The sequence below is a fragment of the Centropristis striata genome, chromosome 10 (assembly GCF_030273125.1).
Source record: "Centropristis striata isolate RG_2023a ecotype Rhode Island chromosome 10, C.striata_1.0, whole genome shotgun sequence".
Taxonomy (NCBI): domain Eukaryota; kingdom Metazoa; phylum Chordata; class Actinopteri; order Perciformes; family Serranidae; genus Centropristis; species Centropristis striata.
The window spans coordinates 34,025,623-34,053,443 of NC_081526.1; the positions used below are offsets into that span (position 1 = coordinate 34,025,623).

At 38.5% G+C, this 27,821-nt stretch overlaps 1 protein-coding gene across 1 annotated transcript in view; it reads left to right on the forward strand.

Moving 5' to 3' along the window:
- The first annotated feature begins 16,970 nt into the window (after positions 1 to 16,970).
- Positions 16,971 to 27,821, forward strand: part of LOC131979169 (inactive dipeptidyl peptidase 10-like) — a 168,051-nt gene continuing 157,200 nt past the window's right edge. The window contains exon 1 of the mRNA XM_059343093.1: positions 16,971 to 17,330. Coding sequence (XP_059199076.1) covers positions 17,274 to 17,330 — 57 coding nt within the window. The 5' untranslated portion in view covers positions 16,971 to 17,273. The remainder of the gene's footprint in view (positions 17,331 to 27,821) is intronic.

Genomic DNA, 27,821 nt, shown 5'->3' on the forward strand with positions numbered 1-27,821 from the left:
AGCAAGTATAATAACAACTGCAGACTACATGTCTCTACAACACATGAAGACATAAACAGTACAGTGTTGGGATAAAAAAACAAATACTTCCACACTTGTGCGATTCTGCAGGTTAGTCCAAATACCAACATTGAATCTTGGGTGGTTTGCCTTACAATTAGCAAGCTGACTTCTTCCAATGTGTGTCTTTGTGGCAAAATCATTGTTCCAATAAGTAGATATTAAGGTTTAAAGTCAGGTACACCTTTTGAATTCTTTATGCGTTGCCTCTTTTAGTTTTTAATGAAAAAGCAAGTTAGATAAATAATTACTGTAAGTCTAATTGTGCCTTTGTGTGTCTGCAGTGGAGCCCACATGCCTACAATTTATTGCATCAATTCACCATCCTACTGTGTTCCTGACAGTTTAACAGCACCATGCTATGTTTGATAACCATTTCCTGTCACATGGTCTGTCCTAAGTGCTATTAATGCCCCAGCATGAGCCTCAGAAGCCCCATCAGTGGTTATATTGTGGATCCAGGTCTGAGCAACATATAATGATGATGATGATGATGATGATGATATTAATAAACATCATAGTGCTTAATAAAGTGAAAGCAGAGTTTACAAGGTGCATTATGGTATACAAGTAGATACACTGCTCAACTTAAAGCGAAATATCTACTTGGAAGTTGTTTGAAAACCCCAATGGAGCTAAATAAAAAGGTAGTGTAGCATCCCTGGCTGAATGACTCTTACACTGATGGTGCACAAGATTTATTCAAACCCGTAGCTCCATGACAATAAAAATAAGACATTCCTTGACCACCTTGTGAATTCACCGTAAGAGCTACGAGATGGGAAAACAATAGCAAACATTAGCATTAGCAACTTAGCAAATAAACACTTTTACAGTTGTTAAGACAACAAAAATAGCCACTAATATATATGACAGAAGAAATAAAAATATATTTAAAAAAAATAAAAAACTTTGACAGACCTTGTGTGCCACTATAGAAGCATTTTTGATCAACTTTATATGACTTGCCAGGGCACTCGTTATTATTTACCGTTCGTTTCTCATGTTACAGTTCCATTTAATTTCCTGTCACTACTTTTCAAAATAAAAGAACCCGTTATTTTTCGTTGTTTTTTTTTATTTTACCATTCTACTTTCTTCCTGTCAAAACCTTTCAAAATAAAAGCACCCGTTTCACACTGGACGGCACCTTTTCAAAACAAAAGCATCACAACATTGTAAAACACCTAGAAAATATACAAACACAGAGAAAAAAGCTAGATAATACAATTACACAAAAAATAACCTTGCTAAGGTCATTTACAGGGGGATACCTCATTAAAATGGGCAAGGTTAGAAAATTTACCTCAGCACTTTATAACGAGTCGCCAATTGTTTGTGGTTACAAATACACAATGGCAAGTCCTTTAAACATGTAATTAGTAGAGATTAATGGAAATTATATTTTGTCCTGTCAAAATCTCATTTGGACTAGTTAAATTGTTAATTAAAAACATTTACAAATATATTTTCATATGGAGAAATTACAATGTGATGAGAAAAAACTGATTTTCAGACATCTTTATCATTATAAATATCAAAAGTGTATTTTTCACTAATACTAACTTCTATCTAACTTTTTGGGGAAAAGGACAACCACATTAAAAAAATATACTATCCAATTTTAAAACCAAAGTATGCTGTTACAACTTGACAGTTATGAAAGTCATTTCATTCTGGGATTTAAGAGCAGACATTGTGCTTTAATAAGTATTATCAATATGGAATGAAAACGACTAAATTAAATGTATTACAATGAGTGAAGTATTCTTTTATTTATTTTTTTATAAAATCACTTTGGTCCATAGCTGCACTTATCACACAGAAGTTTCTCAAAGACTAGGTCAAACATCATTAAAATATGATAACGTTTCTCTATGGTACATGTGTCTCAGGCTCAGCTTTCAATTCATCACAGACGCCTTACTGCGAGGGTTATTCCCTTTGTGGATTTACGTTCTTTCACTCTATTCTTTCCGTAATTACAAAAAGTCTTAAATAGACCCGTGCATTAATCATTTTCTGTCAGCCGTGCACCCATACTGTACTGTGAAGTGTGTCATGGCTCCAGTCCCAAATGCGGCAGAGAATCCACAGGAAAGTGGAAATATGATCCCGTTTCTCGCTGAGTGGGGAGTTCAAGGTTGAATCTGTGCCGACTGTCACTCTGTCCACATGAAATGAGTGATTGCATTTATTATTCAATGCAGTTAAAATACAGCAGTGGTAATTCAATCACCATAAAAAAGCAGGGTTGCATTACTAATTGACTTCCTGAGGAATTGTGTGGGTTCATCACACAGCTGCATGCAGCTCATCTCTGGTTTATAAGGAGGAGAACACTATGCAGCTCTGCAGGACCTCCTCTCTATTTCCTCATCAAGAAGGTGCACAATCCCCAGTGCATCCCCCTACCCTTGGCCCCTATACCATCACTGCTGCTCTGACTCTCTTCAGAGACCTCTGTCTCATTCATAATTTATGGGCAACATATAAAAAGGTGAGGGGAATCACCCCTAGAGAAAAGGCTTAAAACGGGCTTGAAGAGTTGCATGTTGAAACAGAATGGTAATGTGAGAAAGGTATAAAAAGAGAATATAAGCTTGGTGCTGCATGGCTGAGGTCCTGATTAGATCAGTTCCCACTTCAAGAGAAACTGGAAAGGTAATCAGCATAAAGGCAGGAAGGTCATCTAACGTAATTCACTGTGAATGGAAGGCAAATGGTCCCCTCCGTCCTTTTACGCCAAAGTAAATGCTCACAAGTGGAACATGTACAATAGTGTTAAAGTGCTGGTTCTGCGCAGAGAGGAAGCTTGGTTTGTAGAAATGGTTTTCTGTTGATTACAGATGGTGAGAAGAGAGAAGGTTGATGATTTCTTTTCATGGCCAGCCTGTTTATATACTGCATTGTGCAGCAGCTAATATGTTGGTGTGAGTGGTGGGATGGGAGAGAACTGGTTTTCAAGGAGAGATAGCAGATCAACAATTGATGTGACATAAAAGTGGTGTACTGCATCTGAAAGCCGGAAACCTTGGAGATTAATTTGAGATACAGCTCAGCACTGTGTCAAGTTGTTCTCGTCTTAATATCTAATTGAAATATTGAATGAAAATCATTTAAGCATCAGAACATCATGAGAATATGAAGGCCATTTCCATGCGCAGTTATTGTTGGAGCAATGTTTGGGTTGATACCATGTGTTTCACAGATTTGTGAAAATAAAAAAAATCAAATTGACAAAAGGTCAAAATCTCTCCAAAATACCACATAAAGAAATCCAGACCTTGAGGGACACATTAGAAAAAACCCATGCTGTGATTTAGAATAAAACACCTGTGACATTTTGGAAATTTCTGTAAGAATTGCATTTTTCAGCAATTGAATGGTGAGCACATCTGTTCTGTAAACTGCTGAGAAACCCCCTTATTGTCAATATATATAGGAAGGCCATCCATCCTCTGAATGCTCTAGGTCACTAGTTTGTGGTTGTAAAGTTTCATGAGGCTGTAATTACCCTAGAGGTCACGGCAGCTCATTAGGGTTTTTTAAATGGTCTCACTATAATGAAATGGCAACTATGTGGACTAAAATCATCACACATGAATAAAATTGGGCTCATTGAATCCACAAGAGTCTCAGCTTTCCAGTCATATCCACTTTATGCAATTCCAACACTACTTATACTCTAATATTCAGATGCAATAAACAGACTGGTCTCTAACTTACATTTTTTTGTAACTCACAATACTCACATCACCATCGTAGCTACCTAACAACTGGCATTTATGTAAAGTTATTTACTGTTTAAACAGTCTTTCATAACGCCTTACCAGGAAGGTTTTTGCCCTAAATCTATGTCAGTGGTTTGGTGGCCTACATTCACCAAAACCGCAGCTTTATTTCCAACCGTGAACCGTACATGGCCCATTTCAGAATTGCGGGTACATTTGAAGTTTAGAAAAATTAAGAATTTTATTTCATTTTTTTCCATAAAACCTTTTTAATTCCCATAGAGAATACTTTAAATTTAACACTTCCAGCATTTGCCAAGCTTAAACATGTAAGATTTAAAATATTTAATCTGAAAATCATCGTAATGACAGTAAAATCAGTCAACTCTGTTGCAGACAAATTGGGGTAAATATGTATAGTACTCAAATGTAATACAGTTTAAAACCATGTCTTTCCTAAGAGAACTTTTGTCTTTACATCAGCTAATTCAACTTTAAATTTTCTAAGATAAAGATTCTTTTTTCAGGAGTAAAATCATTGACACATTTAATTGGAAAGTTGCCAAGACAGTTTGGATTTTCTCTAAATATTGCTCCAAAAATTAATGAAACGCTTTGAAATTTCATGTATAGTGAGAATGTTAATTATGACACAGCTTCTGGTTAGTTTGTCAACAATAAAACATATTTAATTCACATTTTTTTAAATAAAACTGTGAGAAACAGAGTTGACGCCTATGTAAATGGAGTTGACATGAATAACAGAGTTGACAAACTATGTGTAAAAGGCCAAAAACAGTAACTCTGTTATCATTGAAATTTTGAAACATGTAACAGAGTTGACAATAACAGAGTTGACATTTTCCACCATTTTGTGCTTTAGCTCCACATGCTAGCTTAAAACCAGATACCACATGTCATGAATAAAACCATAATTTTATGAATTTTCATCATATAATTGTTTTAAAAAAAATGACTGACAGATTCACTAGAATATCCTAGTAACAGATTTGACATTTAATTAATCTACTGTTGGTGTATTCTCAACATTTTGTACAAGTTAATGAGAGAGAAAGTTTAACATCCCATAGTTCCCTCCAAATCTTCTCTGCAAGAGGAAGTGACATCACTGGGTGCAGGTCTCATGTTTTTATTTGAATGCTGTAGGGTTTTTTATGTGGTTTTATAACGGCGATAACAGAGTTGACCGGATCATAGGGACAGATAAAAAATATATATTTTTAATGTTGAAATCCCATGTATTACAGAAAATAAATACTCTGTGCAACTGTAAGTATAAGTATTTATAGAATTAGCACAAAAAAACTGCTAATTTTAATGAATTATTTTATGTTAATTCAATATGAACATGTGAATCACAAGCTGAAGACAGCCAATAATTGGTGGGTAGGAATCATTTAATGAATATTTTACATATAAATTGTGCCTAAAATACACACCAATCATTATTATTGGGGAACATTCAATATAATTAGCAATATTATTTAAAACAGATCCAGTAAATACTTTTTTAGGGGGAAATAATCAAAGGTTTTCCTGGGAGACGCGAAATGTACCCGCAATTCTGAAATGACCCACATGTATGTATAAGGATGTATGCAAAATGCTCATTTCATCCAACATGTGTCATTTTTGGGTGGTATTGACGAACGTCTATTCTGTCGTTTAGCTTGGAAATCTTGTTGCAATAAATACATTTCAACTGCGTTAGAAAAACTGCATGTTTTTGGGCCAAACTGCATGGGATTAGCATAAAGTGGGCATGTCTATAAAGAGAAAGCTTGGGGGGTTGTTGTTAACCAATACAACAGTTACACTTTTCTACATCAATTTATGGTGGAAATGTCTTGATATGAAATTCGAGCACCAGGTGACAACTTAAGGTTTACATTTATAATATAATGTAATGCAGTAAGGCTCTGTTGCATTCTCTATTGCTTTCAAATATAAGTCTGTATTTTCCATGTACGAGGTGCACCTGAATGCACCATGAAGCGCCCACCATACACTGAGACCATTGTTCTACATTGGTGGATAGAAATACAATTCACTTAAAACAAAAGAAAATAACTTTGCAGAGGTTACCCTTACACCACAGGGCACACATGCAACTCAGACTATTTAAGATTGCATGTTTATTTATAGGTTTAGGTTTGAAAATGTAGTCTGAATATTTGACTTTGAAAATGCAAATAACTTTCCTTTTTCGGTAACCCCCTGCGTCTCTTTACATCCCCATTGGGGAACACATATCCTAGTTTGAACCACTGCGATACTGTAATTGCAGCTGGGTTTCTTCCTTTAGAAGAAGAAAAGTCCATAAATCAATTGAATGTTTCCTACTTCCAGAAACCTGCAATCCCACTACAATAAGGAAAGAGAAAAACATTACAGAAAATGGTCTAATTAAAAAAATTAGGTCAATGGAATGTTTTGCTTATTATGGTTATTGTTCTGCACAGACCTAATTAACGCGACAATGGAAGCCGAATTCAACTGGCTATAAAGACAGTCTGGACTCTTTTTAAACAAGCACACTTACTGCAGTGATACTGTAAATAACAATTTCCTGCTATAGAAACAAATAAAAGTCCAATGATTAACTTGCAGCAGCCCGGCTACTGCAGCACTGACAGTTCTGAGAATCCATCAAAAAACAGAAGATGAGCTCTTTGTTCGTCTCATGTGTTTGGGGGGCAACAGTTGCATCCGTCTCACATTAATATCCCTTCTCTGTATGGGAGCTAACAAGGAAACACATCAGTTATTGTGGTCAGTGCTAATGAAAGCGTCGGACACAAATAACGTCGTCTGGCATCGTGGGGACTGGAGGTGGAGATTTATTTAATGATTGCAAGCGGCTGTCAGCTGGCTGGGCTCGAGTGTAACACATCAGACGAGTGTGTAAATAGCATTTCCTCAGCCAGGGACTGAAATGACGAGAATTTAAAAAGCTGTGACAGTTGCAGAACATACAAATCAACATGCAGAGTCTCTGTGGAAACAGATGAAAAGATGAGCGAAGGAGAATTGAAGGAGCTTTTCTATTTCCTGTATAGCGGATTAAAGGAAAGCACAGACGACACCTCAGTCCGGCTGCAGACTGATGGACAGATTATGACATCAGGAGGTCAGGTTTGGACTCTCAGTAAGGCCCCGTGATCCTCCTTCTCCTCATCTACAAGCTCCTGGCTTCAAGGAATAATTCAGCCATGTGGATCAAAGAGAAATCCATCACACCGTAAAAAAAAATCACATGGCTCATATGAATGAGAGCAGAACAACACAGAGGAATAGATGAGACAGATTTAAAGGAATTTGTGAGGAGAGATGAGCTGTACCGTCACTGTAGTGAAACATCACACGCATCACCAGGCCAATAATTTAGTGAACCTGCATTAATGCGTTGCTTTCCGAATACAAATTTAGACTATTTGGTGTCTAAAAAGGATCAAATATGAGTCAGAAAAACACAAGTGTATTAATATAACTCAATCAAAAGGATTAAAAATAGAGCGGCTACAAGTGACTAAAAAAAGAACAGGTTTAGAAGAAAACAAATCATTGTTATGTAACATGGAGCGCATTATCCGCGGGCCACTGATTATAAAAGAGTCAGAGGGATTAGTACACTTGGCACCCATGTGGGCAAGGCCAGTGTGGCAGGACTGAACACACAATGGGCGTATTGTTTCTGGGAGCATATCTGAACTGGAAAGCAGGTTTTCATCATCTATCATAGACAGAAGCTGTAAAACTGGCATTATTATTCAGCCTGTTCTCCCCTCAAAACCGTCAGTATAGGTCATGTGTACATGCAGCAGAAAGCAAGCTATGTTCACATATTTCACTGTCATTGTAATGCGTGCACCACCGTCTTGCAGACGTAGTCGTGATTGACAGCAAACTGAAGTTAAAAAAGACGGATTCCCACACCCAGGTGAAGGCTGGGGTGGTGGGCTGGTTGAACAAATGACTTTCACCCCCTATTTTGTTTGGGTCCCCCGCCATAGTGTCAGAAAATCTTGTGTGAAATACTGGTCTTAAAGGCTTGACAGACTGGACAGATAAGAAATTGTCCAGAAGTAGTTAATGAAAGGAGGAGAGATGTTTTTGGGTCCTTCATTGAGTCAGTACATGCACAAACTTCCATTTATTTATGTTTATATATTGGTTGTTGTTTACACTGCAGTTTATTTTAAAAATGTTTAAATGAAACATATTTGGGTTAGGCATGGGGTGGAAAAATAACTCATTGAGTTGAAATCATTTGCTGACAGCTTCGTTTCCCCCAGTTCAAAAATCCCATCTGCGCCCCTGGGCAAGAGTAAATGTCAGACTTGCCTCAGAGCTTCCCAAGATAAAAGACTTTAGGGGGGATAAGTTGGACTTCTTGCTACTAGTAAGTAACATTTCAACAAACGCTTGTGTACAGCTGACTGACTAGAGACAAGTCAAAACATCTCCAAGTTCGCACCTGGAACTTCTACTTCTATGACAGCAGGTCTGCTTCTCATTGAAAATAAAATGTACAGGTTAATTTACTTTTGCACAATGGAACTCAACAAGGTTCAAAACAAATTAAAAATGACTGAGATAAGTAAGAGACAATGTAAAAAAAAAAAAGCCAATAAAAACCCTTAACCAACTGTGATGGCTCAGTACCCAAAGTTTTGGGCCTAAAAGCATAACTCACACAAAAGGCAGGCAGGTTGAAAGGAAAGTTTTTTTATTGTGCCAAATAAGCAGGCATCTCAGCATTTTGTTGGCATCAGAACGCTATAGCAGACACAAGTCAAAAAAGTGGGCAGGGTTCAAAAACAGGACAGACAGGAAACAGAAGAAAAAGACACTATTAGAAAGACTTAACCCTTTATCAGGCAAAGAACTATATTTGGTAACTTTAGGTAATATTTCGAGAAAAAAAGTTGCAAATTTACTAGATTAAAGTGGCAAATCTACAAGAAAAAAAGTCGTAGATTTAAGAGATTTAAAGTGGCAAATCTGTGCGAAAAAAGTCGCAGATTTACGAGAAAATTGGGAAAAAAGCAACTTTTTTTCTCCCAGATTCACCACTTTAATAGATGATCTGACAAAGAAAAGATGGCTCTTCACTGCAGACATGTTGGCATGAAAATAAATTAAAAAATAAGTGATTGCTGAATTCCGTTTTTTTCAATTGCATGGCCCTAGTGTTCTGTCACACTGTCATGTCATCGTTAGATCTGATGGTTGTGCCTTTTCCAACATATTTTATGTGAATTTTCCCATCTCAAAAACCTCTGTGGAAATGCAAGATTTAAAAAAACAAATTGAAATATCTCAAAAATGTGTGTATGCTGACTGAGATAAAGTGGAGTAGTGAATAAATCATGACGTACATGAAGCATGTGACAAACACCCACTGAAAGTTCTGCTCCACTGGAGAGGCTAAAGATGGGACACGGGTTTCTACCTAACTGGACAATTTACAGTTCGTCTCTTATTTACCAGTTTACACACACATTCATACACCAATGGTGGTAGAGCTGACATGCAAGGTGCCAGTCCGTCCATTCAGACTAGGGATGGCCGTTTGGAAGAAACCTGCCAACTGGAGCATCTATAACGTTAACGACCAACTAATCAATTAATCACTATGTTTTTATACATACCAGTATGTATAAAACATGCATACATGGACAAAATAAAAGATAGATATGATGAACTATGCAAAAGCCTGTTTTGATAACGGACGCTTTTATTTTGAAAGGACAAAAAAGAAACTTCCTGTCAATGGTAAAACTAACTCAGTGTTGTGTGTTTTAGCCCCTGAGGAGGCATGACATTAATTTTCACAGTAATCTGCATATTTAAATGTGTTTTGTGTTTGAATAAGTTTTGGATAAAATGATTGTCACATATTAAACAGGTTGGGTCACTGTTTGAGAACAAATAGATGGCTGGAGTTTCAGAGCAGATTGAGGTGCTTTTATTTACAGAACAAAAGCTGTGAAATAAAACAGGAAAAAAGGCTTGGGACGTCCACAGCAAAAACAAACATCCAATTATTTACATATACAAAAAAACTTCTCAGTCACCAGGAGTGTTCACTCCGTCTCCAACTCTCTCTAACTCCCTGCAGCCTGGCTGTCAGTCTCTTATAGAGGCTAAGCCCCTCCCCCAAGACCAACCAACTGCTAATTGAAATTAATGAGATGAGGTGAGATGTAACTTTATTGTTCACTTTATTAAACAGAGTAACAAGTACAAGGACAACGAAATGACCATCAACCCGTCCAAACATAACGCAAACATACATACAATATGACAAGGGGTGGACCGGACAGGAAGACATACAGCATAACAAGAGGATAGGGGAGCAACATAAGCACATCTTCAATACATTTCATAACATGAAAAACGTGTGACTTGCAACAGGGGAGGGGAGTGGGGGAATGGAGATAACCAGCGCAGACAAGCAGCTATCCGGTTCTGCAGCCATGGCGACGCTGGTCACAGACCCGCTTGTCATACTGGGGGTACAAAGTGGCGAAGGCGTTGGATGGGGGGTAGTAGGGTGGGTGATTGCATATCAGTATATGTGGCCGTGTGTGCGTAAGCCTGTTGAGTCGTCTCGCCAGCATCCCAACAGTCAGTGCTCAGTTTGTAGGAATGTCTTAGCAATAACACAGCAAGTTGCCAAGGAGACAGCCTTCGTCAGGTTCCGGGTAGAGACAACAACACTAGGTGTCTGTGGGAGTTCAGGGTGGGAAGCAAGAGCATCTCCCTGCAGTGACCTTCCAGGAGAGTTGCTGTTCCATCAACGGCCTTGAGGCCAGAGCTGGTTTAGGGAGGGCCAGATAAGATTGAAATTGTTGTGTTTAGGGTGAGTGGCCGTAATTAATTTACACGGCTAATCTCCTTGTCCATTCTGGTCTCCGATTCGATCCACTTGCCTCTGCAAAGCTGCCGGCTTCTCCAAAATATTATCCATATTGCGGTTTTTAGCCACAGTCTGACTGCCCATCGCTTCAATCAAGTCGGGCAGCCTTATGGCCTTATGGGACTTTGGACAGCTGTCATCATTTACTGTATTCCTCGATAAACCAGGGCAATGCCTAATCCAATCAGCAAAAGACCTGTAATCATGGTTCCAAATAGATAAAGATCTTTCAACGTCTCCACGGAAAGAGCCGCCAGGCACACGACTCGCTACCTCTCCCATGCGTCCATCGTGTAGCCAGCTGCAAACGTCCCGGCAGGACAGATGGGCTCCAACGAACCCAGGCTTCTTGTTGAGAAGATAGTGTAATTGGCGCCATCTTCTCAACAAGAAGCCTGGGTTCGGTGGAGCCCATTACGCTGAGAGACCAGTTGATCAAATCCATGTTTTTTAGTTTTGTAGAGCAGTGTAGGGGGAGTCTCTCAAAGCATAAGACAGTAGACCAGATGAGACAAGAGGAGACGAAGCATAAGGGAAGAGAGAGGAGAGAAGAATGCGACCGCCTTCATTGAGAGCCAAACGAGAAGTCAGTTTTCACTGGACCGCCATACATCTTTTAATGGCAGGTCTCAACCAAACATATTATAATTTAATGAACCACTGTTTGAAAATAACACACATCATCATTTTGTACCAAATCCCCCTGAAAATGGAAGAATCACCCATACTCTAGCTCCGAACCGCGATTAGCCCTCATGTGTGACCACTGTAGCCTGTATAAAAGACAGGCCCATTGTTCAGCTCTGGTTCAGACCATGGGACTGTGGAAGAAAACCTCAATACCTGCTGAAACACTGAGGCCGCGTTCAGACTGCAGGCGAATCTGATTCAAATCAGATTCCTACTCAAATCCGATTTTTAGGGCTGACTGTCCACACTGTTTTTAGCAAGTGTCCAAATCGGATATGGCTCTGTTCAGACTGGGCCACATTATTGACTGATCTGACAGGTTGCCATAGTAACGGCGTCACGGCTTCATACTGGCCTCATCACTGTCCAGTAGAGGAGCAGAACATCTCAGACGCACCAGGGGAGAAACCAGGCGGATGGACGCCCCCGTCGGGCCCGCATGAGTCGGGCGGGGCTGCCTGTGGACACCTCGTCTCCGCGCTGCCGGCGCTATGCATAGTGACGTCACGGACAGTCAAAACCGATCTGAGTGTTTGGAGCGGTTCAGACTGAGACGCATCTGTCCAAATGCGATCTGAAACTACCTCCCGAAGGTGGTTTCGATCCGGTTCCCAAAAATCAGATTTCATGTGATTTGTGACTGATTTGTGACTTCAAAAGAGCCATCCAGTTCCAATCTGGATGGGCTAAAAATCAGATTTTGGCTGGCAGTCTGAACGCGGCCTGAAACTGTCACAGTTTCAGCTCTGTCTCCCTGTAATTTTCCACTGAGTCTGCCTCCTCCTCACTCCACCTGTCAGCCACTCCCTCCTCATCAGCCAGACTCTCTTCACCTGTTTACCCAGCTGCCCTTTATCCCTAATCAAGCCACTATAAAGACTCCTGCCTCACACACACTCACTGCCACATTGTTAGCGTACCATGTGTCCTACTCTCCAGCGTTTTTCTTGTGTCCTTTTTGGTTCTGACCCTTGCCTGTTTTTGGACTCTGCCTCTGCCTTATCCCTTTGGATTGTTTGCCTGCCTTGCCTGACTGAACTCCCGTGTACCAAACCTTTGCTTGTGATTAAAGACTGGTTACCTCCTGTTTCTGCCTCCTGTGTGCTGCAATTGGGTCCATACACAACCCGTTACAGAAACACAAAATAACTGGAGTAACTAAATGTGTGTGGCTAACTCAGTGACGGGGCTCCGCCACAATTATAGTCAGTAATTCATGCTAGCAAGGTTTGATACAGTGAGCTAGTTTTGCTCCAAATAAAACTCTTGTATTTCTATGTGTTTAATAATTATTAATGCAGCTTCCAGTTTGCAAACTGTAGCTAAGATAAGATAAACACTTCAGATATGTGCAAATTGAAACTTTCCTCTACAAGTTTTGAGTTTCTCTGACGTTTGCCTGGTGTAAATCTCAATACACTCGACTCAAGGACAATGGTGCATTCAAGGTCTCCTTGTATGGTCCCATATTCTGAGCAGGAAAGTCGTTCTGCTGACTTCAGTGTGCTTGGGAGATTTAAGTTATGTGAAAGCAAAATGGAGGCTATAAAGATGTGCTGTATTATAGTGTTCAGAGTCTTGCAAACACTGTTAATTGATTTTCTATAACAACATAAACAATAGAAATATAATGAACTCATAATGAACTCATAAACTCTCATCTCTGTTTTTTTGTTTTCTGTATTTTGTATTTGTTTCAATGTGTTAAGCGACCTTTAAAGCGCTATATAAATCAAATGTATTATTTGTATTATCATTAATAATACGTCCTAATAATTGCATAACAACAATGAATGAAAAACAAGCATTTTTGCATTTTCTTCTGTCTATTTTCCGTGTTTAAAATGTGTTTATAATATAAAAGAGCTATATAAATCAAATGTATTATTTTTATTATCATTATTAATAATACATCCTAATAATTGCATAACAACAATTAATGAAAAACAAGCATTTTTGCATTTTATTCTGTCTATTTTCCGTGTTTAAAATGTGTTTATAATATAAAAGCGCTATATAAATCAAATGTATTCTTTTTTTTATCATTATTAAAAATACATCCTAATAACTGCATAACAACAATGAATGAAAAACAGGCATTTTTGCATTTAATTCTGTCTATTTCCCGTGTTTAAAATGTGTTTATAATATATATAATCCATTTGTCTGGTAACCCAACTACACCTACGTTGACCAGCTTGCATTCTTGTTCTTCATTGCCCATGCAATGTGCATCATAAAACACTTAATCTGCTTAAATATTTTATACACGCAGTTGTTAATTTGTGGCCGAAAGTGCAGCATTGAACACGTTCTCACAGCTCACACCGTCAGCCCTGTTCTCTTCTACCTTATTACTGTCTGAACTTCCTGGTGACATTTTGGTGTTGGACTGTTGGACAGTGACACATTTCCTCTCTCCTTTCATGCATCAAAAGGTTGCGTCTCCCGCTCTCTTAACCTGGATACATGCTTTCAAGTGAAGGCGAGCAGCGGCCTTCAAAGTGCTGTGTGATAAGCTGGTAGAAGAGGAGGCCTTTACTTATTGATGTATAGATTCACTGGGCAGCGTGGACGGACTCTGCCTGCCTGCTGCTGCTGGATAGTTTACAGCTCACACACACTGTACCCTCTCTGTGTAACAGAAATAGGTTTAACTGGCATGACACCTTCTGTCACACATTCCCTACCTCCTTCTTACAAGCATGTTTCGAGCTAATTATCCTAAAATGTCACTGCAGTCAAACAGCTTGCAGGTAATTTCGGTTTGTCAATGGTTCAGGCTCACTGCCCACACACAGCATCAACAGTGATGCTTTGATTAAATCACGGACTGCAAACTGTGTTGTCAAAAAGCATTTGATAGATTTTTTTCATATAATAACAGCACACGACTGCCTTAAGTAATAAGGTGAGTACAGTACCAAGACCTTAACTATAAATGCCAAGTGCAGGGGCTTTTCATCTGAGCAGGAAATTGCTTGTGACCTCTGAAGACGGAGGACTGGTCAGAGAGGTAGTAATTCTTAAAGGGTCATGTTTGACCTTTTTGTAAAAATGCAAGGGACAATTTGGAAAAAGTAAGTAAATGCTGCAAATTGATAACTGCACGGCTAGATGTGCACAGTTAGTACAGTTTGATGCAGATGACGGTTTGCAGGGCAGCACATCTCTCAGGGTAAAAATACACAATGTTGCCCATTACCTAGATTTGAATCTAAAAAAAAAAAAAAAGAAAAGAAATGGTTGACCTTCATGATTACATTCAGGTGTGATTTACACTGGGGAACACCAGGGACATGCCCCCATTTGAAATTAGCTAGTTTTCTACAATAATTTGTCATAAAGTCCCAATTATAGACAAACACAATGTGCTTAACCTAATACCACACAAACATGTCATGTCATGTCTTTATTGAATGCATACATTAAACATTCATCATGCTGGTGAAAAAATAGTGAACCCAGATGTTCTTAGGATTTTTCTTGCCACTGTTTACAAGCAGAGGGGGTTAGTCTGTAACTGCAATGAAACAATGAAAAAAAAAACATTTTATATTCCTCTGATTCGGGCTTTGTTCTTGCTGATGCTGCTCCCTCTCTTCATTCATTGTCTAGCTCGCTCGTCCACAGCTGCTCTCTTACTGGATTGTGTGAAGAGGGACCAACTCTGAATGCTATGTATCCTATGTATTTACAAACACCAATCAACACTTTACAAATATTATCCCTAAATAACTGAAAAGTTAATATCTTGAAACATTTTTAAACATTGCCAAACTGTGTTTGTTACCTTACATTTTAAATACAACCACGTAGTGTTTATTAATTAGTTGCAGCTTCTTTCACAGTTCAATAATACATATTTTTCACAGTTTCCCTTCATTCCTCAATTGGTACCTTTTCCCCCTACTCTTATGCTCCTCATGACTTCTGCTTTCACACTAGTAGCGTTTCCATCAACTTATTTCAATGCGCATTTTGAAGATTTGTATGAGAAAAGCTTGATAGAAACAACAAAATTTGAAAAATTTTCAAAAATGCTCATAAACAGTTTTATGTTCGGTTGAGGTGTTTTTTGTCCTTTTTGAATAATAGTTGCTGTTTTGCATCTGCTGTTTAGCAAACACTTATCCCGAATAAGTTCTTAACATTTAACTCACATAACTGATCACCTGTTTCCCCTGATATGAAAGAATAATTATCAGTTGCCCAATTTAATATAATTCCTAAAGACATATTTTCTCTCATGGGTTGCCAAAGTTCGATTAGCAAGCTGTTTTTTTTTCTTGCTCTATCTCTTCTACTGTTTACTGAACACTGCCATCTTCTGACCAAAGTGCGTTAATGCAGCTTTGTTTATTTCGCTCTAAACCAGATGATGGAAATATCCCTAATTCGCATTTTCCTTTAATGTGACATTTCAAAATTTGCTTCAAAATTCGATTTGACTTTAATGGAAACACGACTACTGTCTGTCAGAGTTCATCTCTTTCACACATTCTTAAATCACCATATCTGATCATCTTTGTTCCAATATTTCCTGAACCAGTTCGTTGTAAAGTTTTACTCAGACCCATTACTAAAGACATCACCACCAGGACTTTCAGGATGTTCAGAGAGGGTCACCTGAGAGACTCCACCGTCCCCCTGCTGGGTCCAGGCTGCAGGGGATCCCAAATCTCCTGTGTCCATGGGCATACATTAAAAGAAGACACTGATGATATTGAGTCTACAGTTCTGCTTTACTAACATATGGAATATTTTGTGCACTTGATTTATACCCATTGATTTTTCCTTATAACATGATGCACAGTCAGAAAGGGTAAAAATATGAAATATTAAAAACACCCAGGGTGCCCTGGTAGAGTGTACCCCATGTGTTGTGGCTTTAATCCAATCAGCAACCCTTTGCTGCATTGCTGCAAAATCTGGAGTGGCATCAATTTTAAGGCATGTTGGACATATTAATAAGAAACGTATTAGCCAACATGGTGTTTTACTGGGATGTGAGTAACTGTCACAGTCCAAATGAAACTCATCTGGATAAAGTATTTCTAACAAAACCTCAAACAGCCCCCAGAATCAGTGATTATTCACTCCAGTTGCACAACCCTGACTTTTTTTTTTAAATGTCTGAACTTCATATGAACTGTTTTTATCTGTTTTTTTTTTGTTTTGTTTTTTTACAGTTTGCACCCACATAAGTCATTTTACCATCACAATGATTGATTGAACTGTTTTATTCAGTTGAAAATGCTGCATAGTTCTACTCTACCAGATAACAGTGTAAGACATGTGTCCATGTATCTCTCCACACATGTAGCCTTTACATGCAGCATGCTGTTGTCATCACTTTTATCATGTTATGCAATCTGTCCACATCAAAATAGATTTTAGTTCTGTAAGAAGAAAAGCTTAATTCCTGCTCCAGCATCTGCCCCAACGAGTCCACTAATGACTTCGGATTTATTAAAAAAAAAAAAAAAAAAGACATATGTTCTTGGATGGATTATAAACCTTTATAGTTATTTCATCGTCCGGCAGACACATTGTTCGCAGCCTGTTCTCCGGGTTAGTGAGGGCTAACTGTGCCGGGTGGATGAGCAGCGCTCACAGCTGGCGCATCAGCAGAGCAGGTCTTTACGCGCGCGGCATCATTGGCTGAGGCGCCATGCGTGTCACTGGGAAGACGGCGAACCGGTAAACAGCTTTGAACGAACCAGTAAACTAGTTTCAGTGGCTCTCTTGTCTCTGTGATCGCTGTCAGCGGCAGTTTATCGAGCCGCGGACTCATTGGCACGTTTCTCTGTCCGGACTGGAGCTGTCCACGGTGCTGAAACATGAACCAGAGCGCGGGAGCAGCGCAGCACACCCGGCGGTACTCCAATGAAGGAAAGGTAAGAACACTGCTTGATGCTGTCCACTGACGGATGGATTGTGTCTTATTCCTGTAGCTGTTTGTGTGAGTGATGCCTCAAAAGTCCTGAACTCTTAGTGGGAGTAAAGTTGTCAGCTGCTCGGATAAAGTTGTGAGGAACGAACCACGTGGAGGAAGTTGTGAGTAATTTAAAAGAGATAAAGTGTGTGTGTGTGTGTGTGTGTGTGTGTGTGTGTGTGTGTATGTGTGATACTATGGACTAGAGTGTGAACATGTGATGTGTTGTTACTGTAGCGTAGGCACGATGATCTTATTAATGATTTATCAGGCAGCAGGACAAACGCTGCTCCCTTTGGAGGACACGCTCTCTCTCTCTCTCTCTCTCTCTCTCTCTCTCTCTTTCTCTCTCTCTCTCTCCAGTGCATCCTCTGAATTTAAACATTTATGCAGTTTTGAATACTGCCGACAAATATGGAAGGGCAGATATTAACAATTAATATCGAGCCTTGATATTGAATGCATTTATTTTGTCTAAGGGGTGAAATGGACGTTGTTGCTGGACTAAACATGCATTAATGTAATACTTAAATAGAAGATTTAAGTATTAAAGTGGGTGGTGGAGCTCCCATCACAGAGCAGAAAACTTAATTGTTAACAGGTGAATAAAAGGTCAAGTGATTTGGCCGTATGAGTTGAGAGGTTTGGCCTGTAGGTGGCACTATATCGTTCCCAGTGGTTTAATGGTCATCTTGTCTCAGCTCTTTGTCAGATATAACTTTGATCAGTGGAAGTTGTGTCTGATCTGCCTCATCATTCATGTGAAAGCAAACTACCAAGTCAATGTAGATGGTATGTTGTATATAAGAACTTTTTTTTTTACATTCAAAAGGACATTTTTGGCCCATACTGCTCAAAATACATGTTAAAATGTTTATGTATGGTCTTTATAAATTAAATTGTACTGTATATACAGTCATGTTAAAAAATTATTTGACCACCCTTGTAGTCATTTTCCATGGTTTTATTGATAATGATTTTGATTATTATCAAGAAAACCATGGAAAATGTCTAGATATCAGCTCTTAATTTAAACTCTTATGAGCTATTTTTGTTTTTATCATTATATTTGTCCAAACAAATGCACCTTTAGTTGAACCAGGCATTAAAATGGACAAGAAATTGAAGAAAACAAGGGGGGTCTAATCATTTTTTCCATTTTTTCCACATTTGGAGTTTACCCAAATCTGGAAATGTGACGGAAAGCACAAATAATGTGAATTATTTATTTGCTAAAAAAATCAACATGTCTGTTTATCAGCCATTAAGTTTATTGTAATGATGAAAAGTACAGTATGAGGATGTAGAAAAAGACCTTAATAATACATTATTGATGATGATGAATTTTAACTCAATTTGGTGAGTTATTGTATTAGGTTAAAATAAACAACACCTGGCCAAATTTAACATGACTTCTGGTAAACCATGAAGGCCCATTTCTGGTCTTCTATCCAAATAAAAAAAGAGACAGATCATTTTATTGGTTGATGAAGTTACAGAAAATGACATCAGAAAGCAGAGACCTCCATCGAGGCATGCTTCATCTTCAAGTGAACTGTTACAGTCAGGATCTTGTTTCTCCAATTATTCTAACACCACATGAATGCAGCACAACTGCCCTATCCCTCAATGTTAATTAAAGTGTAAAAAAAACACCCTGTGTTTCCCTGTTTTTTCCACCAAGTTTTAAAACCTAACCTGTTTGGCAGATATAATAAAGGGGAAGATTATAGAACCAGTATTCAGTTTAGTCAGATAACTGACTAAATGTAACTAAGAAAGCTCTCTACAGAAAGAAGCATCAGTGTGGAAATGTTACAAATGTTAAGGCAAGGCAAATGTGATTTGAATAGCATCTTGTACAGTTCTTTACAGAAGATGGACTGACAAGATATAAAAGAAACACACAGCAATAGAACAGGGCTCACATAGACTCACAGAATGATGGACAATAGATCACAGCATAGGCCACAATGGAATAACTCAGGATTTTAGAGAGAAATAAGAATCAATGTTCAGCTACAATGACTGATATTTGAAATCTGGTTTAATAAAAGGCTGTTTCGAACACAAAAGTTTAGCCTTGATTGGAAAGAAGTGAGAGGTTGAGCTGACCTTCAGATTTATGGTGCATTAAAACTGAATGCTGCTCCTCTTTTTTTAGTTTTGAGATAAATGAGAATTCTGTATGGCTGTAAATTATTTCTAAATAGGAATATGAGTTTAAGAGAAATCATTCTAGGATGTCTCGATCTGATTATCTGTGTTTGAACTGTATTTGAAGTAAACATGAGGTGTTATATTACGTATACATGTCAAAATATCATATGAAAGATATATGGCTTTTATTTTTTCCCCCAAGAAATCACGTGGGATTCTTCACTGCCACACCCTTCACAAGACCAGCGACAGGCCACAGGTCTATTCACTCTTATTGGAAAATTTAACTTGAGCACAGAATAGAGTTCTTTAACCCTATAGTCACCAAAGGGTCCACTTGGTCCGACAGTCATCCAATCACTGTTCAGCAGTGATTGCCCAACAACTGCGGCTGCCGTCGCTAACTGTACACAGTGTCCGCCACTTATTGTAAACAAACCAGCATCGCTAACTGTGCACAGAGTGTCCACTGCTTGTTGTATGCAAATGGAGGTCGCTAACTGAACAGATCCTGCTGCAGCACATACATACTGTACTGCTACAGCACTATGAATCGGCACGCATATTACACCTTCGTGGGATCACTATGAATGCCCTAAGGTGATTGCGTTAATGTTGACTAAACTCTGTCACAATTTTAAACTAACATCATCCAGCATTCATGAACACCTGAGCTAAGCAGTTCCAAAGCTAAATAAGGCAGTTAACTGTGTACATATCTATTGTTTGCAATAGCTTGACATTCACTGCCTTGACACGCCCACAGGAGACAGGAAGTGAACTCCATGTCCCACTAGTGGTGCAGCATTTGCTTCATCTTTATTTATAGAGCATCTAATTTCAAAACAACACATTGTCATGAATGGGTTCATATTTATTACCGCAGCATGATACTTATGATATCCTATGAAGATTTGACACGTGACAAATACTGTTTTAAACATGTGTTGGTCACTGTTTCAAACACATTGTTAACATTGTAAACCAGATTTACAGGTTTAGGCATCAAAAGCACTTTCCTAAGGTCAGGAACAACATGGTTTGGCTTAAAAAGACACCAATTCCGGACATAACTTCCGACAATGGGACATGGACACTGGTCTGCTGGTTGAAAGTCCAGGATTCTCTATCGTCTGGAGACTATGTCTCCATTCTGTCACGTATTTCATATGCACAGGGTAGCTGGAGAGATATTCTCGAGATGATAAAGAATGTATGGTTATGTTGGTGCTATGGTTCTCTGAGTAGAGAGACTATAGTATAGGTAGCTGGAGAGATTGGTTCATGCTACCATGGTTCTCTGAGTAGAGAGTCTCTCTACTCAGAGAACCACAGTTACAACATAACCACAGTTCTTTTGAGCGATCTGTCTCCCCTCACACCCTCTTCATAGGTGATCTGTGTTGCTTTTAACATCATGCTACTTTGTTAGCGGACATAATTTAGTGGGAAAGCTACAAGTTTTGGTACATTACTTGTTGTTGGAATCACTACAGTTGAGGCTCCTCACAGTTGGTTTTGTCTTAGAATTTACCTGAAAAAGATGAAAGTGGACCTGTTTGTGGCAGTACATGGGTAGTCAGTGGATCACTGTCACCAGCCCTCTGTATATGTTCTGAATATAATGGCTATACATCAAACCCATGCTGAGAAGTGACTCTGAATGTGTTGGACTGACAGACTAATGGACCAATGGACCAACCAACTGACATTGCTATTTCTAGACTCACACTAATAGTTGTGAAATGATGATAGCATCTCTCTGAGGAACATAAATTAATTTCAATCACCTTGGCTATATGCTACACTCTGTACGTGTCTCATTACATCCAGCATTCTGTAGCTATTAAAACCAGCTGCAGAAAATGGAAAATGAGGACAATTGTGACATTGGCCCCATGGGCTTTGAGAGAGAAATAAATGTGTATGCCTTGCTGGGGGCGATCCAGTTGTTCATTTCCATGCTTCCTGCAGTCTGTCCATTAAACTGAGGATGTGAGTGTTACAATTTTTCTTTTGAGACCAGCAGTTTTTCTAATGAACACTCTGAATATTATAAACACAATGCTCAACCTGTTTATGAGTTTCTTACTTTGTCACTACCATCTGTCTGTAGCAGTCATTTTGTTTTCTTGAAACAATAAATAATTTTTATTCCAGTAAGATAATTACAATTTCTGACAGGATTTTTTTGCTCGTCAGCAAATAAAAACCTTTTCATTTTCAGAAACTATTTTTAAAAAGTTAATTTGCCAGTTCCAGTCTTTGGTACACTCTCATTCTTATTATACTTTAAACTTATAATTTACATTATATTCACAGTGTCCCCCTCATGTATGTAAATAGTCGGGACAATAGATTATAAATGTAGTTCAGTACAACACCACCTTTCACTGTGACTTCAATAATAAATATATCATTACATTTACACATTTACACACACACACACACACACAAAAACATAGAAAAATACAAAATGTTTATAGAAAACATGCAATATTATATTACCTATACGTGTCAAAATATGATATGAAAAGTGTAACGCTCTGGCCGTTACATAATAAGTCCAGAAAAGAAACCTGAGACAAATAAATCGAGTGAGTTCAGTCCACTCCCAGTGGATTATCCCAGTCCTGGAGGCAGGACTCACAGCTCAGAGAGGGATTCTTCAACATTTGTGTGTTCTGCTAACCACAGTTCTGGTCACACAGCTTTTACTGAATGGTCGATTGCCATTATCTTACTTTCCTTGGATTCCCCAGCAGGAATGTTGTTATCAAAAGCAATATGTCACCAGGATATAAAAGTGCCTTGGGGGCTGGACGGCGTCTGCTGTGGGAACAGAGCAGATAAAAGGCACATGTCGTGTTTTGAAGCAGTGGGTGTTTGCCTTGTGCTCACAGCAGGGTTGGTTCAGGTTTGGCTTGGTGCCTTTTGTTATGTTCTGTCAACTCTTGGTCCATTGTATCACTCTAAACTGCACTGGATAGGTTAGAGGAGTGCTTTTCAACCGTTTTGTAAGGCCCACCAAAGTGCAGACCTGTATTCACATCCATGCAAAATAGGAGCCAGTAAGAGTCAAACAAATGGTAGACTTTCACCCTGGAGAGCTGGGCTTGCGTCCCGTGGGAAAACAAAAATAAACTTTAGCTTAAGTTACGTGAATCATGTTTTTGAACACAACTTAAAAGTTAAACTTTTTTTTTTTATAACACCTTCTACAATCTATAATATCATTTTGCAGATGCTTTTATCCAAAGCGACGTCCATTTGAGAGATCATACAACACAAGTGTGTCGCCTTTAAGGCTTTTTGTAATGTTTACTTTAGATAATTTATTGATATTTAATTTAAGTTAGAAACAAGAGGTGGATGATTACTTAAAGTTTACAAATGTATTTTGTAAATGTATTATTTGTTTACTTAATATTATGATGTCACATCCTGTTTAGTCACTTCCTCTGGGATCAATTCCTATTTAGTGACTTCCTGTTTAGTTACTTCCTGTTTGACTGGAACAAAGGAAGGCAGACATGTGTTGCATGAATCTGCACATCCACTCTGAAGCATCATAGAGGCAATGCCGTAAGTTTAATTTGCATTTGACATGTTTATATATAAGCAGTGATTTCATTAATTAATGTTTTTGATAAATTAAGTTAAAAGTGTTTTCATTTACAATTATATACAAGCAAGCAGCAATGTGTATCATGTTTACAGCTGTGTTTGTTGTAATGTTTAAGTTAAAATACGTTTTGTATCGCTTTATTTGCAGTTTTCACCAACATGTTAATGAAGAAGTGTGACAGTAAATGATCAAACTTACTACAGCTCTGTCTTCATTGGCAATGGTTTAACTTGGTGTTTAGTCAGAGTTGCAACACCCTGCACGAGAACACTACAACAAGCAAGGATGAAGTCAAGAATATGCAAAAATAAGTGACTATTGAAAAGCACTTGCGTCCCAAAAACAATTATGTCCATATGTATATATATGGACATAATGTCGTAATTTATGGTCGTAATTTATGGTACTGACACACGACTCTTCATGTTGGAGAACTTGTTGGTTCCTCCCAAACCTTGAATCCATAAAGCCAGGACCTTGAGGACCAGCAGGTCGACAAGGTACTGGGCTCTGCATGTCCTCATGGTAGGGTAACAGCAGACCAACAGAGTCGTGTTTGTTCAAGAGAGCGTGCCTAAACATGCACATGGCACATTTTTTTTTTCACGTAATTCCAGCATGGGATGGATGAACGTGTCCTGGGCTTGATGTTTGTCGGTAGAAATAAAAGTTCCCCTCCAGTGAGCAAACAGCTTGCACAGACCGATGAAGCACACAGATCAACACGGGGTAACAAAGCTGTCTCCGGGGACGACTGTGTGTAATTTAAGGGAAGTCCCCTCGGCACATTAGGGCTCACCGGAGAGAGACCGAGGCACCACGGGGAGCTCCGACTGCGGGACAGATGGGCGAACAGTTGGGATCTTGTCACCTCGGTCCCTGCAGAGTATTTCAGGAGAATGTGACTGAACAAGAACCTTTCACCAGAACCAACATATGGAAAGACACAGTATCGAGTTCTCCAGGGATGTTCAGACACTCAATCAACTGTGAAAACTCTTGTAGCTTTTTTAATGTTGCTTTACTGGCACACAAAACCCCACAGTGTTGTCCAACAAACATGCATCAAACACAAGATAAAGGGAGTCTGGACAGACCTTCTGGAAAATTTAAGACATTGTTAAATAGAAAACACAATAACACAATAACTTGCAAAATAGTTCCTGGAACATGACACACATTATAAGCAGGAAGAATTAATATTATTGCATGCTCATTCCATATTTATTTAAATATCTTAAAACAACTGTGAATAAGTGCATAATAATAATAATAATAATAATTATTATTATTATTATTATTATTATTATTAATAATAATAATAATAATAATAATAATTGTTATTATTATTATTATTATTATTAATAATAATAATAATTGTTATTATTATTATTATTAATAATAATAATAATAATAATAATAATTGTTATTATTATTATTATTATTATTATTCTGTCTTTAGATCTGGTAGCTGCAAAAAGTGTTAATAACCGCTAAAACGGTTAATAAGTGCATAATAATAATAATAATAATAATAATTGTTCTATCTTTAGTTCTCATAGCTGCAAAAAGTATTACTAACTGTTAAAAACTGTTAATAAGTGCATAATAATAATAATAATAATAATAATAAAAGAATTATAATAACAACAATAATAATTTTGTCTTTAGATCTGGTAGCTTCAAGTTAACTGTTAATAAATATGTAGTTTACTGTTAATAAATATATTATAATGCATTCCTCATAATGTTACAATAAACATGTGCGTTTATTAAAACTTATTTAGTCTTTAGTCTTGCACATGGATGTTAGAGACAGACAGAAATTTTAAAAAGTTAATTTTAGACCATGATTAGAAGAATGCTTGAGGGTGGAAATAAAAAGTAAGCAGCCTGAGATCTCTGTGGCTTTTTCTTTTAACACATAACTGACAAGAAAGCACGAGTGTGTAAAAAAGCAGCACTTCAACTGCTAAACCCTAAGAGACAGCAGAGGACTATAATTTTGCAACTGCTTTATAGCATTTGACAAGTGGCGGTGTTTCTGCATTTTAAATATATGTATGGTTCTAGACAGATGTCAGAGAGTCCATACAGGATTTGGATTGCTATTGAAAGAGTGAAGAGATGCGGCGTGCTGCCTACAGACTGCATGAATCCAGCTGTCAGCCTTTGTACGCTGCTGGCTCTCCTCCACATGATGAAGTCATGAGAAAAATCCTTCAAATTGGTTCAACTCTTACTTAACCACTGCCAGCTGTATCACTGGTTTGTTGTATATAAGCAGCTTTCATTTCATGGGGTCATTGTAATTGGAAAAACAACAATAGACAGGATTCTTATCTTGTGCAGTTCTTATCGTTAGATGAGTTTGAACATGGTGACTAACTTTTAATAATTATATCATATATTTTCTGTGTGGAGTGTGCATGTTCTCCTTGTATCAGCACTGGTTCTCACCGGGTTCTCCAGCTTCCTCCCACAGTCTGAAAACATGCAGCTTAGGTTTGATTGGTGACTCCAACTCGCCCATAGGAGTGTATGAGAGCGTGAATACTTGTCTGTCTATATAGGCATGTTTCCACTGAGTACTTTCTGAGTACTTCTTGGAAAGCAGTAGAGTTTTGGCTCCACAAACTAGTTAGTTCCCCTCGGCCTCTGTTCCCATACAGGTACTTCTGTAGCAGCTAACCAACGGGGTTAATGTGAGAACAGACCGACGCGGCAAGCAGTGTTGCCCATTTAGCGACTTTGTTGCTATATTTAGCGTCTATTCAGACCCCTCCAGCGACTCTTTTTCAAAAAAACGAGTAGTGACAAATCTAGTGACTTTTTCTGGTGTTATTGAAGACTTTTGGAGACTCGTTCCTACTCTTCTTAACAAGTAGCGCCGTCCCAAAGCTCTCACAAGCGGCCCAGTCCTCCCGCAGCAGTCTCTCGGAGCTGCAGTCAGAGCAGGAGATGTTAACCCCTCAGTGTCCAGTTTGCACCAGTCTGCAAATGAATCACGCATTCACAAAGTCACTGCCTCAACCGTATCCAATCAGCGTCGACTAGTTGGTAGCGGCTCAGTAGCGGTTCAGAAAAGTACCGACCCGAGGCAGGTACTTTTTGACCCGCTAACCGGTGGAGTTGAACAGATCCTCTCTTCCAAGCCACACCCATAGCGGCTAACTAGAGGGAGAAGTACCTGATGGAAACGTGCCTTATGTGTCTGCTCTGTGATAGTCTGGAGACCTGTCCAGGGTGTACCCCGCCTCGGTTAGGAAAAATGAATGAATGAATTTCTACTCTGACGTTCATCAATCGTTTTTGTGTGAATTGTGAAAGGAAATTACCACAGTGTTTGTTTTAATATTTCTTGGCTCTTTTTGGTGTCAGTGGCCTGTGAAAGAGGTGTAACGGGTCAGACAGCTGGAGAGCCAATCTGAGTCCTGCTCTGAAAGGAGATGATTGTGATTGCAGTTTCCCAGCAGTTCTCCCTGCTGGTTCTGAGGCGTGTGCAGCACAAAGCTGAGGAGACAGGTGGAGGGCAGACATGCAATGCTGATGGATTGCATCATTGTCTTGAAAGCAGGTGTGAAGTGTTCTCCTTATTGCATGTTGATTACATGTTGGCTGTGGTACAGTGCAGGACCATGTCAAATCAGAGTTTGACATGGAGCGAATGGGCTGCTACTCTGAATACCAGAGTGTGATTCTTATGATTTCTGGTTAACTGGATACCACCTGTGGGGATCATGAGTATGTGCTGACCCTCTACTGCATGACAACATACCCTTTATTTGCAACTTCACAAATTAATCACTGATTAGCCTTTAAATCTCCTGAAGACCCAGCTCTTCAGAGAGCATCTTCTCTCCTAGCACCACATGATAATTCTACTCCTCAAGGAATTGTCACTAGCACTTATTGATGCACTAATAGCTCTTATTGCACTATACCTTCATTGTTTGCTTTTATTCTTCCTGTAAGTCGCTTTGGATAAAAGCGTCTGCTAAATGACTAAATGTAAATGTAAATTGAAGGTAAGATATGGACAAAACTGCGTATGTATAAGATCACATGAAATGTAAATTCCTAAAGTCTTTCCCACTCTGTCAATGACTGAGACACTCCTCAATTTGCAAATATTTTATCAATTTTTTTCTGAATTTACTGCATTTGAAAAAATACTGAAAGAATATCTAATGAGTTAAGACTTGGAGTAAAAAATTGAAGCCAATGCAGAATTTCCAAAAGCTGCAGTTCCTCGACTGGTCACTTGAGGCAGCTCCAAATGGGAGTCAATCCTCATTGACACTACAGGTGTGAATCAGCTAACGGCCCCACGATATGATTTTATTTTATCGTGATACTTGAGTCATGATACGATATGTTTGGGATTTTAAGCATTTAGCGATTTGGTGATTATTGCGATACAATATATTGCGATTTAACTTTTTAACTGCATTCGTGTCCACAAAATTGAATAAAATCAATAATTGTTTTGTCCAATAAGCGAAAAATTCTCAGTGTATTCATCTCACTTCAGTCTTTTTATTTCTCCACAATGAGAGTCAAACCCACAGACTGACCAACAAAGTATTCAGTCAAACTGAACTGAACTGACATCAAACATGTTGGAAGACAACAACTGCAGCATTTTATCAAACTTTCAAAAAC